Raw genomic sequence first — 16,744 nt, forward strand, 5'->3', positions numbered from 1 at the left:
CCCCAGTGAGCGAGCCAGAGGCGACGGTGGCAAGGAATAACTCCCTCAGACTGCAGGAAGAAACGTTGGGAGGAACCAAGACTAATAAGGGGAGACCCATCCTCCTCTGGTTGAACAGTATTTACAATTTAATAAGCTAAATACCAATTAAAAGCTAAGAGGATCTCTATTTGAAGACTGGATGTAAAACCTTTAGAAACTGCACTGGTAGAGACTGTCTCTGACTGAGGCAGTCTCTGACTGATGTAGCCTCTGAGTCTTAATGAAAAGTCGGAGTGAGCTGAAACGGTCCTATCCTATCTCAGTGCTGGTACATCTGGATGGCACAGTGATGTAATTGAGGGTGTTGCAGTTGGCACAAATGAACAGGACAGCGGGTTGGTGATGGTGAGGAGGAGGCCCTGATGGTCAGTCTTCAGGAAGAGTAGAGACAAAATTAGTTCTGCTCAGGAGTTTGACTGTAATGAATATGATTTCCCCTAGAATATGGCTGGTGATTCTGGCAGATCTATCTATAACAGCATAAACTAAAGGGAGAGAACCAGAAGGTAACATAGATATGAGAGAACCCTGAGACACTGGGATCCCCCCACTCCACCGTCAATAAACCTGTGTGATCACGTGAAGTGGGTAGTCAACAGCACCACCATCTCAGTTTAACATAAGCCTCTATGCCCATGAATCCCTGGATCTCCTGCCTTTATCTAAAGGGGAAGGCTAGTTATCAAAAGCTAAACTAAACAAATATGTTTTCAGTCTAGACTTAAAGGTTTAGACTGTGTCAGAGTCCCGAACATTAACTGGGAGATTATTCCACAATATGGGGGCTTTATAAGAACCCCCCCCCCCCCCTGAAGTCTTCTGAATTTTAACACAGTCTACAGCCACCAGACTACATCGGTTTAACCTTTATCTACAGCTTTAAACCTTTATAGTTATATTTAAACAGCTTTAACACAGTCTACAGCCACCAGACTACATCGGTTTAACCTTTATCTACAGCTGTAAACCTTAATAGTTATATATAAATAGTTTTACACAGTCTACGGCCACCAGACTACTTCGGTTTAACCTTTATCTACAGCTTTAAACCTTTATAGTTATATTTAAACAGTTTTACACAGTCTACAGCCAACAGACTACAACGGTTTAACCATTATTTACAGTGGAACTTAAAATAACATTGCACTAAATTTAAGGTGGCACAGTGTTTAAGGTGGAACCTTTTTAAGGAAGCACAGAATTTAAGGGGGAACGTTAATTAACATAGCAATAAAATTAAGATAGCACAAAACTTAAGGCGGAACTGCAAATAACCTAGCACTAAATTTAAGGTGGCACAGAATTTAGGATGAAACTCTCTTTAAGCTAGCACCAAATGTAAAGTGGAACTTAGTTTAAGGTAGCTCTAAAATTGACACCTTAGCACCTAGCAACAAATTACCATCGATCACGGATTACAACTTTGTCGTAACATTTTAACAACCATCAACTATTTTCAACCATTTTAACATTTTAACAACTATCAAGTTTTCAACCATTTTAACATTTTAACAACTATCAACTTTTCAACCATTTTAACATTTTAACAACCATCAACCGGTTTCAACCATTTTAACATTTTAACAACTATCAACAATTTTCAACCATTTTAACATTTTAACAACCATCAACCGTTTTCAACCATTTTAACATTTTAACAACTATCAAGTTTTCAACCATTTTAACATTTTAACAACTATCAACCGGTTTCAACCTTTTTAACAACTATCAACAGTTTTCAACCATTTTTACATTTTAACAACTATCAACCAGTTTCAACCTTTTTAACATTTAAACAACTATCAACAGTTTTCAACCATTCTAACATTTTAACAACTATCAACTTCTTTCAACCAATTTCACGTTTCAACTAAATTAACAGGCTTTTTCAAGCCAACTTAAAGTTCATTCACGAACTTTCCCCTTCTAGTTTAATATTGTAGATTTATAATTCAAACAAAGCTGTAGAACAGTCGGAGAGCTGAAAAACTTCATTGCTGTAGCATCATTTTATCTACAAAAGAGAAATGGAACTGAAACAAACATAAAAATGCCTAAATACATAACTATTTTTATTAAATAAGAAATTAGTTGCATGAAAGCATAATTTTGTATTGTTTTTAAAGATAATAAATACATAAAATAGGCCTTTTTGGAGTGTGACAGGGAGTGAGTTAGCAGACGCATGTGCGGAGGTAAGCGACTTTTATTGAGGGCAAATCCAAAATCAGGGTCATCAAGGTCCAGGGTCATAGAGCCAATACGAATAGAACGTGGGGCAGACATGACATAGAAACTATAAACAGGTATACAAACAAAGCAAACATCCAACAGAGCAAGGACAAAGACCGATATAAAGACCAGCAAACACAACGTGCAAAGACAGGGCTTAAATACAACAGGGATAACGAGGGACAGGTGGAGACAATCAGGGGAGGAGTTACAAAATGAGGGGCTGGACTAAACCAAAACAAAAACGCACATGGACAGGACTGGGAGGGGCCAATTGTGACATGGAGCCATGTAATTGCAGAAGTTTGCCAGATGATGTTCTTCCATGGCATCGCTCTAAAGAACCCTTTTGAGCACCTTTACGTGCAGACTGATGTAAAGAGGTACTAAGTGGTAACTATTGACTGGTATATAAATCAAAGTAATTAGAATTTACAACAGATCACTACTTGTAAATAAACTTGTGAAAACCCACACAACAGCAGATAAATTGAAACACAAGTGTAATTAATAATACAAAGGAAATATTCATGTTAAAAGATTACAATCATGGTTCTATTTTCAGAACAGCTAAAGTGTTAACACCAACTTTATAAAATGATTATTAGTAAAATAAATCAGGTTATCTTTACCACATTGTGTATAATATAGCATAAGAAGCAGTTTTACTGTCCTATCCCAAAATTAAGTCACCACAGAAAACACCCTCACACCCAGGACTTAAACTTAAAAAAAAGACAAGAATGTGTAAATAAAACAAAGAAAACCTCAAACATTTAACTCTGAAACAAACAAAGCCCACGGTGCTCAATAAATGTTAGTATCTAGAACTCTGATGTTAATGTTGTGGAATCATGTTTAGGCGGTGCTTGGACAGCCCAGAGACCTCGCCACCACTTCACATACAGCTGCCTCACCTGCAAGTAGAAGGAGAAAGAAGTGAGTTTAAGAATATTTAAACACTTTATTTCAAGGCACACAAAGTGGGGGTATATTCGTCTTTGTTCAATAAAGGCCAATTAGACACTTTGCTTTATTCTTAATGATCTGTGTACATAACAGCACATACAAATAATAACAGCACAAAATAATAATAATAATACTTACATAATCAATATTATGTATTATTATATATTATTATTATTATTATTATTTGTATTTATATAGCACCTTTCATGCACCTTTCCAGTGGCAAAGTGCTTTTCAGGCAGGTGATAAAGCTTAACAGTAAGACAAGAAATTATAAGTATTCATTTAGAATCATATAAGAAAACAACAGATCAAAGTAAAAGATAAAACACCATGAAACATGGAGTTTTAATTAAATGCTTAGTTAGAGATACGTTTTTAGATGCTTCTTGATAGTGTGAACTGAGCGACTGTCTATTAAAAGGTGGAGTTCTACAGTTTAGAAGCAAGATGAGGCCTTTTCATGTTTTATGTATTTTACAGAAGGTGCTTGCAGAAGGTCAGTATCCACAGATTTTAGATCACATGCATGAACATAAACAGATAGAAACTCAGTGATGTAAGCACTGCTTTAAGGCCATTTAGAGCCCTAATAAATAGTAGCAGAGCTTTATAAATCTATCCTGAATGATGCATGCAGCCAGCGCAGCTGTTTTAAAATGGCAGTGATTTGATCTCTGATTTGTTTTTGTTAGGATTAAAGCTGCTGCATTTTGTCCGAGTTCTTCTTTCGGCTGCTCCCTTTAGGGGTCGCCACAGCGGATCATCTGCCTCCATCTAGCCCTATCCATTGCCTCCTCTACTTTCACACCAACCATCTCCATGTCCACCTTCACTACATCCATAAACCTTCTCTGAGGTCTACCTCTTCTCCTTCTACCCAGCAGCTCCATCTCCAACATTCTTTGCCCAATATATCCACTATTCCTCCTCAACACATGTCCAAACCATTTCAACCTGGCCTCTCTGGCTTTATCTCCAAACTGCTCCACCTTCACTGTCCCTCTGATCTGCTCATTTCTAATCTTGTCCATCCTTGTCACTCCCAACGAAAATCTCAGCATCTTCATCTCCGCCACCTCCAGCTCAGCCTCCTGTCTTTTAGACAGAGCCTCCAAACCATACATCATAGCAGGACGCACTGCTGCCTTGTAAACCTTTCCTTTCACTCTTGCTGCTATCCTTCTGTCACACATCAGCCCTGACATCCGTCTCCACCCACTCCATCCTGCCTGCACCCTCTTCCTCACCTCTTTTTTGCACTGTCCATTGCTCTGGATGGTTGACCCAAGATATTTGAAGTCATCCACCTTTACGATCTCTACTCCTACTTCTACTACTTTGTCCGAGTTGTAAGGGATGTATTGTTTTCCTAGGAAGTTCAGTAAGAAGAACATTACAGTGATCAAGTCTGCTTGTAACAAATACATGAAAAAGTTTCTCTGTGTTACTTTGAGAGAGAAAAGAATGAATTTCACAAATGATAAACTACTATAGTGCCTGTGTTTATGTGGGGGATTAAAGAGAGCTCAGAGTCTAAGATCACAACTGCGTTTCGCACTGCAGGTTTGATATATATGAAGCTAAAGAACCAAGTTTCTCATATAGCATTTTCTGAGTTTTTGCACCAACAATCAGTATTTGAATTTTTTTATTTTATTTTTTTTTTCCATGATTCAATTGTAGAAAATTTTGAATCCACTGAGAAATGTAATGCAATCTGACACACAGCTGGTTAGTCTCTCTACAGAGTGTATCAAGGAGCGAGGAGGTGGACGCACATGCTGAGATAAGTGAGATTTATTAAGGGCAAATCCAGGGTCATCGTCCAAATGGTCCAGGGTCATAGAGCCAACACGGATTGATCGGGGGGCAAACATGACATAAACCAGAATCAAAACATACAAAGACCAATACAAAGAAGACCAGTAGAACCAACACAGCAGATAACATTTCAGACAAAGACCAGCCATAGACTAATGAAAACACAGGGCTTAAATACAAGAGGGCTAATGAGGGCTCACAAGACACAGGTGGAAACACAGGTGAGAATAATCACTGGAGGACTCACCAAAACTAGGGGCCGGAATAGGAAACCAAAACAAATGCACATGGAAGATCAAAACACAACACAAACAAATGGACAGGACTGGGAGGGGCCAATCATGACACAGAGTCTTTATAAACAAATTGAATGCAAATGTATAACTGGGTGTCATCAGCATAGCTAGGAAAATTTATGTTTCCTAATGACATCACCTAGATGTAGCAATTACAAAGAGAAAAGCAAAGGCCCTAAAACTGAACTTTGTGGGAGTCCACAAGAAATGCCAAATCTTTTTGATGAATGATTTCCAGTTGAAGCCATGAACTGTCTATCACCTAAATATGATTCAAACCATTTTAAATATTCTGCTCTATGGTATCAAAAGCTGGGCTAAGATCTAATAAAACTAGAATAGAAGAATTTTGTGCATCAGTGCTGAGCCTGAAGTCATTCATAAGAGGAACCACTGCTGTCTCTGAAGGTTACTAGTCTGAATCACAAATAATTGCTAACATTGATTTTAATAATGCACAAATAAACATGTTAAGGCTTACGCAATTAAGTGAGCATGAATTAATCACAAATTCACATTTTATTACTGTATAATTTGCACATTTTTATTCCTTAATCTCAGGTAACATCTGAAGTTAAAGCTAAATTTAGTTTGATATAATAAAGAACCTTAAATTTCTTGAAATTTTTAACCTCTTCTTACTCTAGACAGAACTTGTATTTGCAATATATTTCATAAATCATTGACACTATCCAGAACAATGTAAATTTAGTGATTAATTTGTGCTCAAAAATTTGCAGAACAGAGTCTTAACAAAACATTTAATGTGAATTATTACAAATAATAATGTAATTATTAATGGTATATTAATTACATATATACTTAAGAAAGAATCTCTTATTTTGAAAAAGTTTTGATCTTTTAGTTAGCTAGTTTTTAGTTTGGTTCCAGATTTCTCCTCAACATCCCCAGCTGTGTCATGGATTTGTTAAATACTATTAGCAGCACACTTGATTCAACGTAATGAAGTATTAATTAGCTAACCAGGTATTAGATGATAACTACAAATAATACCGGGCTGCCAGAAAGTAAACACATTTGCGGTATGGTGAAAAAAGACATACAAAATTTAAATTAGCTTAATGGACTAAATAAACTATTTATTGTGGTTATTTGTTACTAGTTATTGTACCACCATAAGACCCCCTTAAATGTAAGATGTTACCTCTACAGTGTAACATGTTACCTTACTCATGCTGCAGACTAAGGTATGTCTTTATCATGGCTATCAGATCAGACCACACCAACCCAACAAACACCACCAAATACCAATAAATATGAATGTGGTTACAATCATGCCTGTGTCACTGTTAGTTTACTGTAGAATATTCTCCTCTGCCTCAAGTGGAGGAGTTTAAGTATCTCGGGGTCTTGTTCATGAGTGATGGTACAAGGGAGCGGGAGATTGACAGGCGGATTGGTGCTGGGTCAGCAGTGATGCGAGCTCTTTACCGGTCTGTTGTGGTAAAGAAAGAGCAGAGCCATAAGGCAAGGCTCTCGATTTACCGGTCGATCTACGTTCACACCCTCACCTATGGTCATGAGCTTTGGGTAATGACCGAAAGAACGAGATTGCAAATACAAGCGGCCGAAATGAGTTTCCTCCGCAGGGTGTCTGGACTCTCCCTTAGAGGTAGGGTGAGAAGTTCGGTCATCCGGAAAGGGAGGTCTGGGCTTCATTGCTTAGGATGCTGCCCCCGCGACCCGAACCCCGGAGAAGCGGAAGATGATGGATGGATGGATGGATGGATATTCTCCTCTGTTTACACTGGCCTACAGTGTTCTTCCCCCCATTCATAGTGTTCTAGAGTATTTGCCATATTTACATTGTTTTACAATAGCCCCCCCCCCCCCACCGGCCACACCTTCACGGTGTTCTAGAATGCTCTCAACCATTCACACATTTCTAAAATAGTACATCCCCATTTACGATGTTCTAGAATGCTCTCCCCTCACATTGTTCCAGAATGTTCCTCTTTCATTCACGTTGGTTCACATTTAATGTGCTTGTTTTTCTGGACATTCTAAAGACAAACATACACAGAGTGCTGGTGTTTGTTGGGGAACACTGAGTCAGTCTGCCACAGTTGTTTTGAAGTAGAACAGGTGTGGACTGACCTCTTGATTGAAGACACAGTGGACCAGAAAGATAAAGGTGCCCTGCTGGGAGTTAAGCACGATGAAGACGATCTCCAATGCCTTATTGTCGTCTGCGAAGAAACCCAGAATCCAGGAGCAACCGAGGATGATGATCTGCATCATGGCTTTCCACGCCACACTTCTAAAAAGTCGGTGGTCACTTTCTGACCGTTTGATTTTCAAAATTTCATCTTTCATATTTTTCAGAGTTAAGAATAAGATGACCAAGATGCTGATGAAGAGGACTGTGTTTGCCTGGAAAGAAAAAAAAATGTATTAATTTTTGTTTAGATGTTTGATATAATTTAACTCTAAATAAACTACTAACTAGCTTCCAGATGTTTAAGACAGCATCTAGTAAACTAGACTACTAGATTAAGATTAATGAGGTAGGCCTCTGTCATTCAGTGCGCTGTTCTCTGGGTTTTTGCTCTCCTTCTGTTGCTCTTTGTGTCTATTCTTCAGTCTGCTGTTCACTTTTCTTCTCGGTCTATCATTCAGCTGACGCTCTCTCAGTGTTTCCTCACTCTATGCATCAGTGTGTTTAGTGCTTTGTTTCCGGTGTGTAGTACTTACTGCCAGAATGAAACTAACGGGCCCCAGAAAACTCCACAGAAAGTCTTTCCTAAGCCAGCACCTAAAAACACACACACACACCCACAGTCAACATGCACCGAGAAATATTCCATTTCCATACAATTTGCCGTTAACTAAACTCCATCATTTTATGATAAAACTCACTTTTCACTGCCATATCCATTTGGAGCAAGCCCAGCAGACATGAACACCACAGCCAGAGGTACAGCATAACCAATCACAACCACCCACTTCCCCTGAAGACTCTCCTTCACCTTTGATCTGATCGTTGTGAGGTTCTTCACGGAGATGAAGAGCAGCACAGCTTCAATGAACATCCACACAAACGCAGAGAGAAAGAGGAAGTGCAGAACACCTGCCAGCACTGCACACAGCAGCTTGAGAGAGAGAGAGAGAGAAAGATTGAGTGTTTCTTCTCTGCCATTCATTGTACTGGTCTCTCTCTCTCTCTCTCTCTCTCTATATATATATATATATATATATATATATATATATATATATTCTTATCTGAAGGGCCTGGCTTCACATGTCTCAAAGAAAACAAGTGTTAGCACCTTACCCTCCCAGCATATTAGCACTGTGAGATGGGGATATCCTTGCTAGTGAGTGGGAATTAGCAGTGAGTAAACTGGGAGCATATTAGAGAGTCCCTCTCCCAGGGACCCTACTCACCTGTTGAGGTCGTATGTAATGTATGAATTTCTGTGTCAGCAGAAATAAAAGGTGGGCCAGCAACAAGCTTATGCACAGGTTGATCTGAGCTGTGTTGGTCACCCTCAGGTTCTGTCTATAAACAGCAAATGTCAGTAGAGCCAAGCTGAGGAACACTAGCCCCACTGCCACTGCCACCATGATGATGTGCTCCACCACAGGATCACTCTGAAGAAAAAAAAAACCTTCAAGGTTTTCAATTCAACATTTGCTGATTGTAGGTTTTGCTGTTTAGTTTGAGGTTTCTTGGCATCTCAAGAGGTCTGTTTGTTGATTAGTTACTAACACCAACATACGAAGCCTTATTGTAAACTGTAAAACACATCTGAGGTAAAGAAGTACTTATAACTGCCTTACTACAACATCAATGCACTCACTGGCCACTTTATTAGGTTCAGTTGCTTGTTAACACAAATAGCTAATCAGCCAATCGCAGGGCCGCAACTCACTGCATTGAGGCATGTAGAGGTGGTCAAGACAACTTGCTGAAGTGCAGACCGAGCATCAGAACGGGGAAGAAAGGGGATTTAAGGGGCTTTGGACGTGGCGTGGTTGTTGGTGCCAGACGGGCTGGTCTGAGTATTTCAGAAACTGCTGATCTACTGGGATTTTCACACACAACCATCTCTAGGGTTTACAGAGAACGGTCCGAAAAAGAGGAAATATCCAGTGAGCGATCAGTTGTGTGGACGAAAATGCCTTGTTGATGTGAGAGGTCAGAGGAGAATGGGCAGACTGGTTCCAGATGATAGAAAGGCAACAGGAACTCAAATCACCAACCAAAATATCTGAGGAACGTTTCCAACACCTTGTTGAAAGTCAGCCATGAAGAGTTAAGGCAGTTCTGAAGGCAAAAGGGGGTCCAACCTTTTACTAGCACTAATAAAGTGGCTGGTGAGTGTATATGTAAATTTAATTTTAAACTATTTATGAACCATTATAAAGTTAGTCTTTTTCTAAAGTGGTACCTGTTTTATTTATATGTAATTAATTGCAAGTGAAATATGCAATAAATACATTTTTTAATCATTTTGAGCTTACCAAATATACACAATATTTTGAAAATGACAGAATTTGGAAATCTACCATTATGCCTTGCTCTTTTCAGTTAAAGAATACTAATACATATATAAAAACAAATTAAAAAATGTATTTGTTTCACATTCTTTAAGTAATTTTATTTTTATTTTCAGCATTCTTGCCATTTAGATGATTCCCTCTGCACACTCTACACTTCCTTTGTGGGAGGTCAGACAAGAGCACACCTCCGCTAAATATTTTGGCATCCTTTTGTTACATCTTTGATCTTACCTTGTCATCTGAGGGTGCGTTGGTCTGCATGATGAGAGCGAAGGTTGACAGGTGAACACAGGAGCAAACAGAGTGGCTGCTGTTGGTCTGGAGAAGGTCACAGCCATCCACAGTCCATTGAGTGTTATCCCAGTACACACAGTGAAGTCTACCACTAGGGTCAATTTCCTAGAAAAAAAAGGAGAAGAGATTTTAATATCTTTTATGTTTAAGTGTTTGTCACCTCTGTGTAAAGTAACTGAGCGCTGCCGAATTGAAACTTGTCACACCAGAGGTGGATCGGATGTAGCCACAAAGATTGCCATGCAGAAAAGTACCTCATTCCCATTGTGAAGTATACTGGTGTATCTGTTATGGGGCTATTTTTCTTCCAAATGCCTTGGACAGTTTATTCAGATACATGGGATCACAGACAAGTACCAGAATTAAAATCAAAACCTGATTGTCTCAGCCAGGATGCTTAAACTAGGCTGTAGTTGGATCTTCCAGAAAGACAATGGTGTAAAGACTTCAGAATCACCCAAAAATAATTAATAGACAACATAAACAAGGTTTTGCAATGGCCACATCAACATGAGCCCCATAGACAACCTGTAGGATGAGCTGAAAAGGAGAGTCCACAGTGCAGATCTCGGAATCTAAAGGATATGGAGAGATTAGGAATGGAGGAAATGCTTTGTCTGGGATCCTTTGCCAAGGGTTCTCCAGACTCATTTGGCATTTGGAAGAAGAGTCAAGCTGTTTTTGAATAAGGAGGGTGCACAAAGTATTAAATGGCAAGGTACCAACAATTGTGGTATGCGTAATTTGAGAAAATGTGGAGTCTTATGGTTTTCATATGTTGCAGGCAGACCCCAAACAAAAGCACATGCTGCTTTTATCCATTGTTGCTTGAAAGCATTGCCAGTGAATAAAAACAGCATACGCTATTAAATTCTAAACCAAGTTTTAACCAGAGACATCAAACTAACCATAACATAGATGGTAGTTCGAAAGCAATGTGGTGCTTATTTTGTATTGCTACAAAACAAGGTAGCACACAGAAAAGAGCAGTAGTTAACAAGATAAAAGCAGATAAAGTCATAATCTCTGAATTTATTGCGTACAAGATTTTACTAAATTACTAAATGATTCACTTAAAAAAAAACAACTCACAAATGAAAAATATATTACATGCATAAATTAAAAATTTCAACTTGCAGTATATAAGCCAGAGCTGCCATAAGTCACAAATAAACTTAGTTTAGTAAAAGTACTATATACCACTGTTAGCTGTGGCTCTAAATAGCTGCAGATTTCATACAGGTCATGTCATAGCAGAAGTGAATACTATCAGATTGAAAAAAGTAATTGATATTGTCAAAAAAGTTTTTCAAAGGAAAATGCATTATATTAAGAAAAACTGTCTGATTTTGAACATTTCCTGTTTGTATGTATGTAAAGAGATCTTTTGCTCTTTACATACATACAAACAGGAAATGTTCAAAATCAGACAGTTTTCAGAAATAAAAGGGTAACATGGTGTAACATCACCAGCCACACCACCAATCCACATCTCTGGCCACTCAAATTATTACATATTCTTGTTGTACATTCTATGCATAACACTAGTGAAAGAGCCAACATTAATAAATAATAATAAAAATAAATGAACCAACATTTTGGAAACTATTAAAGAACAAAAAATGAAATTTCTAAAAAAAAAAAAAACATGATGAAAATTCATCCATGGAGCCATCTTTAGTGAGCAGTATTCAGGTCTAACAACTATGAGATTATTCATTTGTGACAGAAAATAATATTAAAGCAGATACACAAACATTGATAACTGGATTATAACTGGCTATAAATCTACTATCAAAGCTTAGACTAAAACTGAAACTAATAAGTCTGAAAATAAAATAAAAGTATAGTACCGCAAAAACTAAAAATAAAATTTCTCCTTGAAAACTAAACAACATTTTACAAAATTTAAAATGGAAAACATGAAAATAAAAACTATATCATATAAATGGTATATTGAACTGCTCTGATGAGAGATTAAAGATTGAGCAAACTTACTGCAATGTGTTTCAGTGTGAAGTTGACAGGTGTGTCCAGCTGTTGGTTGGTAGTTCTGGGCAGCGTGGCTGATATCACAGTGGACATCATGGTTTTAGCTGCATTGTTAGTTGTACTGAACAGGCTGGGTTTCAGTACACTCGACAAGTTAGTGTAGCTCATGAAGGCCACAGCTGCTGATCCTAAAGCACAGCAAAAATCACTGTAAACAGACGTGCCTACTGAAAAGCCAGCATCTAATTGTGAAGGCTTCCCCACTGATGTCAATTTTCGCTGATTCTGATTTGTTTACAGTGCTGGAAACAAGAGGCAGGGTCCATGACATCTATTTATAAGAAATAGCACCCTGAAAATATCACGTTATTATATTGTAGTAACAGGAGATTTAAGAAGACTTATTTTAATGCAGTCCATGGTTTTCATTTATCTCTACAGTCATCCCCGTATTAAACACTTTAGTCCCAGTTGGCAGCAGATCAATGCAAATATTCAAACACTACAACAATACCATTGCTATTCACTGAAATCTGGATGAGGTCGATGTTCATCTGAGCGTTGTTTATGCTGAGCTGAGGAGTGTTGTTCAAGGAAGCGTTCAGTCCGACTGCAAAGACTTGAACCTCTGAAAGATGCAAAGTTAAAACGCCATTAGAGGTACTGTGCAACACTAGTGTTTTGGAATTTAAATCAAATAAAGATCTGTTTTCTTAACAATAAGTGGATTTTTTTTTAAATAATCTGACATGTTCAAAGAATTATATCTGCTCAAATGTTCTAAAATTTGATTTCTGTTGAAATTTTAGACTTTTGTCTTAATAATTTTATAACAAGTACAGTACTTATTAAACTTCTTAGACTAATAATACTGATCAGCATATGCTTTTTATCTACCACTGAACAAAATTTCATGACCTGATGAGAACTGATCTTAAAATAGTGCTGTTATTCTGAGATGCTGATAAATGTGGCCTTTATGACTAAATTCTTGGGCTAAATTCTTTTGTTTTAAAATTCTGTACATATAATCAATTTTTTAGCTCAGTCCTGTCTACACGTACACAGTACAGCAAATATACACCATCCCCATAGTACCAAATTCTGAAAATGACAGTAAAATGGTTTAATACTACGAAATTACCCACATATTGGGTAGATAATACACCAGTTATATTGGCAAGTTCATGGAGATACATTACTTATGACAAAACTGAAGCTGAAACAATGTAGTGAATTTTCCATTACTGTTTGAGATTTTTACACAGATTTGTACAAAAGACTTTCCAAAAATCCTAGGCAATGATTTTGTTAATGTATGAAAGTTAATTGTACTTTATACGAGTTTTGCTATTTTGAATATGCAATTTTTGATTCTCAATTTCACAAAACTGCACTGAACACAAATATAACCTTATATCTATAATGATCCAGTCATATACCCATTTACCTAAACCCTGAACAGAGAAGCTGAAAACTGAGTAGTTGTCTTGTTGACGGTTCACCAGTGTAGATACCAATATCTCAGTCCTGTTTAAAACTTGATTCCCGATGGCTACATTCTGAACTGAATTCATGGTTTGGTTTTTCAGAGCTTGCTCAAGTGCCAACTGTACAATCTGATTAAAAAAAAAAAAACAAGAGACAATTATACATTAACATAAACAAATGTATATAGTAAACACAGACATCTGTTCACACAGATGAGATACATATTTCATATAAACAGTTATATGTTTTCATATAAACATAAAATATTTCACATATTTTATGACAGTACTTACATCTGTTGGAAGCACTGGAGTAACGCTTTTCTTGATTTGGTTAAACAGTTTGTCCGCACAGGTTTTTGTGAAGTTTTTCTAAAACAAAAAGTCGGTTACAGTTTAGAATATCTACAGCTGATCATTACCAATCTTCATCATTCAACAGACATCAAATGCCATGCTGGGTTTTACTCATATATAATTAAATTGTAACAAACCATGCATTCTGCAGACACAGTGAAATTCTGATCTGAAAGAGAAAAAAAAAAACAATAAGAGAAGGTCCTTGAAGGTTCAAGGTCCATGTTTTGTTTATTAGTTTGATGCAAAAAGTATAGCCTCTTCACTTTACCTCTGGAAATTAAAATCTAAAGAAGTCCTAAATATTGGCTCCCACCTAATTTAGATCTTCCTGCACATCCCATTAGTAAACATTCCCATGAGGTGTAATTCCACATATCACAAACACATACCTCCATAGCAAAGAAATTCAGTGCCAACCAGGGATGTGCTTACCAAAACCTCAGCTCAAGCTAAAAATTGTGACCAGCTGAATGGTTTGAGTGGCAGCTCTGAGGCAGGATTTAGGACCTTAAGTTTCCAGTTACTTCCTGACAAGGACATCATCAAATCTAAAACTTTTGACTGAACAAGGCAAATACACTGTGAAGTTTTGGAATTCTTTTCACAGTGTTGTTCTTAAAAGAACTTCTCTATCCATTCTCTTAGATGCTATATTGTTATCTTAGCATCTATTATAGGATATTTTTGTTATAACAAGTTGTTCTTCATGTACATGACGTATTTATGGAAATAGTGTTTTTTTTTATGATTTCTAAAAAAGGTGGGACGCTCTGCAAAATATAAATAAAAAACAAAATGCAGTGATGTGCCAATCATATAAACTCTATATTTAATAGAAAATAGTACAAAGATAACATCAAAATTTGAAACTGAAAAATTCTATTGTTTTTAAAAAAATATATGCAAATTCAGAATTTGATGCTAAAAACATGTTTTTAAAAAGTTGGGATGTGGGCAACAACAGGCTGCAAAAGTCGTGTAATGCTTAAAAAACAGTGATTTTTTGGCAACAGGTTACTAACATGGTTATGTATAATAATGTGTAATATATGTACTTTAGAAATGAGTGCTGTGGGTGCGCTGCACTGTCCTGTCTGTTTACTGTGTATAATGTCTGTTTTAATTATCATATTCTGTTGTTTCTAGTTTAATGTTTGCACACTATGTCTGCACATTTGTACTTTGTCTGTGCTGTCTATTTTGTTCCATGTTGCACCATGTTGATCGTAATTATGCTCCACTGTACTTGGAGATACATAGATGGAATGACTATACTTGACTTGATTTTTCCTGACTATAAAAAAGCATCCTAGAGAGGTGAGTCTTTCAGAAGTAAATATGAGGAGGGGATCACTCTGTGAAAGACTGCACAATTAAATAGTGCAACAATTCAAGAATAACGTTTAATTTACGGCATTTGGCTGACGCAACTTTCAATTTGATCATTTTTACACAGGTAGGCGAAGGTAGTGTTAGGAGTCTTGCCCAAGGACTTTTATTGGTATAGTGTAGGGTGCTTACGCAGGTGGGGGATTGAACCCTAATCTACAGCATAGAAGGCAAAGGTGTTAACCATCTTCTCATCTATGGTACATAATGACATTAAAAGATTCAGAGAATCTGGAGAAATCTCTATATGCAAGGGACAAAGCCAAAAAAGCAGTATTTGCTGGCTATGATCTTTGGGCCCTCAGACAGCACTGCATTAAAAAAAAGACATGAATTTGTAGTGGAAATCATTGCATGAGCTCAGGAACACTGTCTTTGAACACAGTTCATTGCTGCATCCACAAACTCATCCACAAAAGTTAATACTCTAAAACACAAAAGGAACTGTACATAAACGTACAGAACAGAATTGTACAGAAATGCTGCCACCTTCTCTGGGCCTGAGGTCATTTAAAGTTGACTGAGGGGAAGTGAAAAGTGTCCTGTGGTCTGACAAATTGACATCCATTATTTCAGCACTGCGCAATGCCAAACCACATTCTGCATGTATTCCAACAGCATTGCTCTGTATTAAAAGAGTGTGGGTGTTTAACTGGCCTGCCTGCTGTCAAGACCTGTGAACCACTGATAACATCTGGTGCATTATTAAATAAAAATATATAACAAATGAGATCCAGAGCTATTGAGAAACTGAAATCTTATATCAAGTATAAATGGGAAAGTATTTCACTTTCAAAACTACAAAAGTTGGAGTCCTCATTTCCATATGCTTACAGAATGTTGTTAATAAAAGAGGTGATGAAATTTTTGGAATTTCATGGATGAAATGGAATTTTTCCTAAGATGTCAATGTAAGGGTTCAGCCTGCACCGCCTGCCGCCAGCAGAGGGCGTCAGCAGCAAGGCGTCCAGCCCGCACCACCTGCAGCTGGCAGAGGGCAACAGCAGGAAGGTGCCGGCAATCAAGACTAACTTGACGCACTTGGAAGCCCCTGTAAATGCCAATATTTATCAAACCTTTGTAGAGGGGTGACCGGTACGGTACTTAGTCGCTGAAAAGAAAAGAAGCAAAGCAAAGCCTACCAACTGCCACAGTCACAGTGGCAGTGTCTTTGAGTTTTCGTTTTGTTGGTTTCGCCTAAGTAGCCTTTGTTCAAGCACATCGTCTGTGATGTCCCTTTCGTTTGCCCTTCACTTCCGCATCCCTTGCCACCTTCCTCAGGCCGCCTTGACCACCATCGTTTGCTGACTCACATGGTGCAGCGGTAGC

General features: G+C 37.7%; 1 protein-coding gene across 1 annotated transcript; it reads right to left on the reverse strand.

The window, feature by feature from the left end:
* Positions 1 to 2,883: 2,883 nt before the first annotated feature.
* On the reverse strand, positions 2,884 to 13,990 carry LOC108411218 (adhesion G protein-coupled receptor E3-like). Its single transcript, XM_017682679.2, has 10 exons — positions 13,961 to 13,990; positions 13,627 to 13,795; positions 12,691 to 12,804; positions 12,183 to 12,364; positions 10,140 to 10,289; positions 8,772 to 8,978; positions 8,244 to 8,476; positions 8,079 to 8,139; positions 7,482 to 7,757; positions 2,884 to 3,191 (listed from the first exon to the last, which is right to left on the reverse strand). The coding sequence occupies exons 2-10, from the start codon at positions 13,751 to 13,753 to the stop codon at positions 3,099 to 3,101; spliced, it is 1,443 nt and encodes a 480-aa protein (XP_017538168.1). The 5' UTR covers positions 13,754 to 13,795; positions 13,961 to 13,990; the 3' UTR covers positions 2,884 to 3,098.
* Positions 13,991 to 16,744: the final 2,754 nt, after the last annotated feature.

The sequence above is a fragment of the Pygocentrus nattereri genome, chromosome 12 (genome assembly GCF_015220715.1).
Source record: "Pygocentrus nattereri isolate fPygNat1 chromosome 12, fPygNat1.pri, whole genome shotgun sequence".
In the NCBI taxonomy this organism is placed as follows: domain Eukaryota; kingdom Metazoa; phylum Chordata; class Actinopteri; order Characiformes; family Serrasalmidae; genus Pygocentrus; species Pygocentrus nattereri.

Coding starts and splice junctions, on each gene's coding strand:
- LOC108411218 (XM_017682679.2), bottom strand. CDS start 13,753: ATGAATTCAGTTCAGAATGTAGCCATCGGGAATCAAGTTTTAAACAGG. Junction 8,979..10,139: donor CTCTCATCATGCAGACCAAC/GCACCCTCAGAT, acceptor TTTTTTCTTCAG/AGTGATCCTGTGGTGGAGCA. Junction 3,192..7,481: donor ACTGTGTCTTCAATCAAGAG/GTCAGTCCACAC, acceptor TTCTACTTGCAG/GTGAGGCAGCTGTATGTGAA.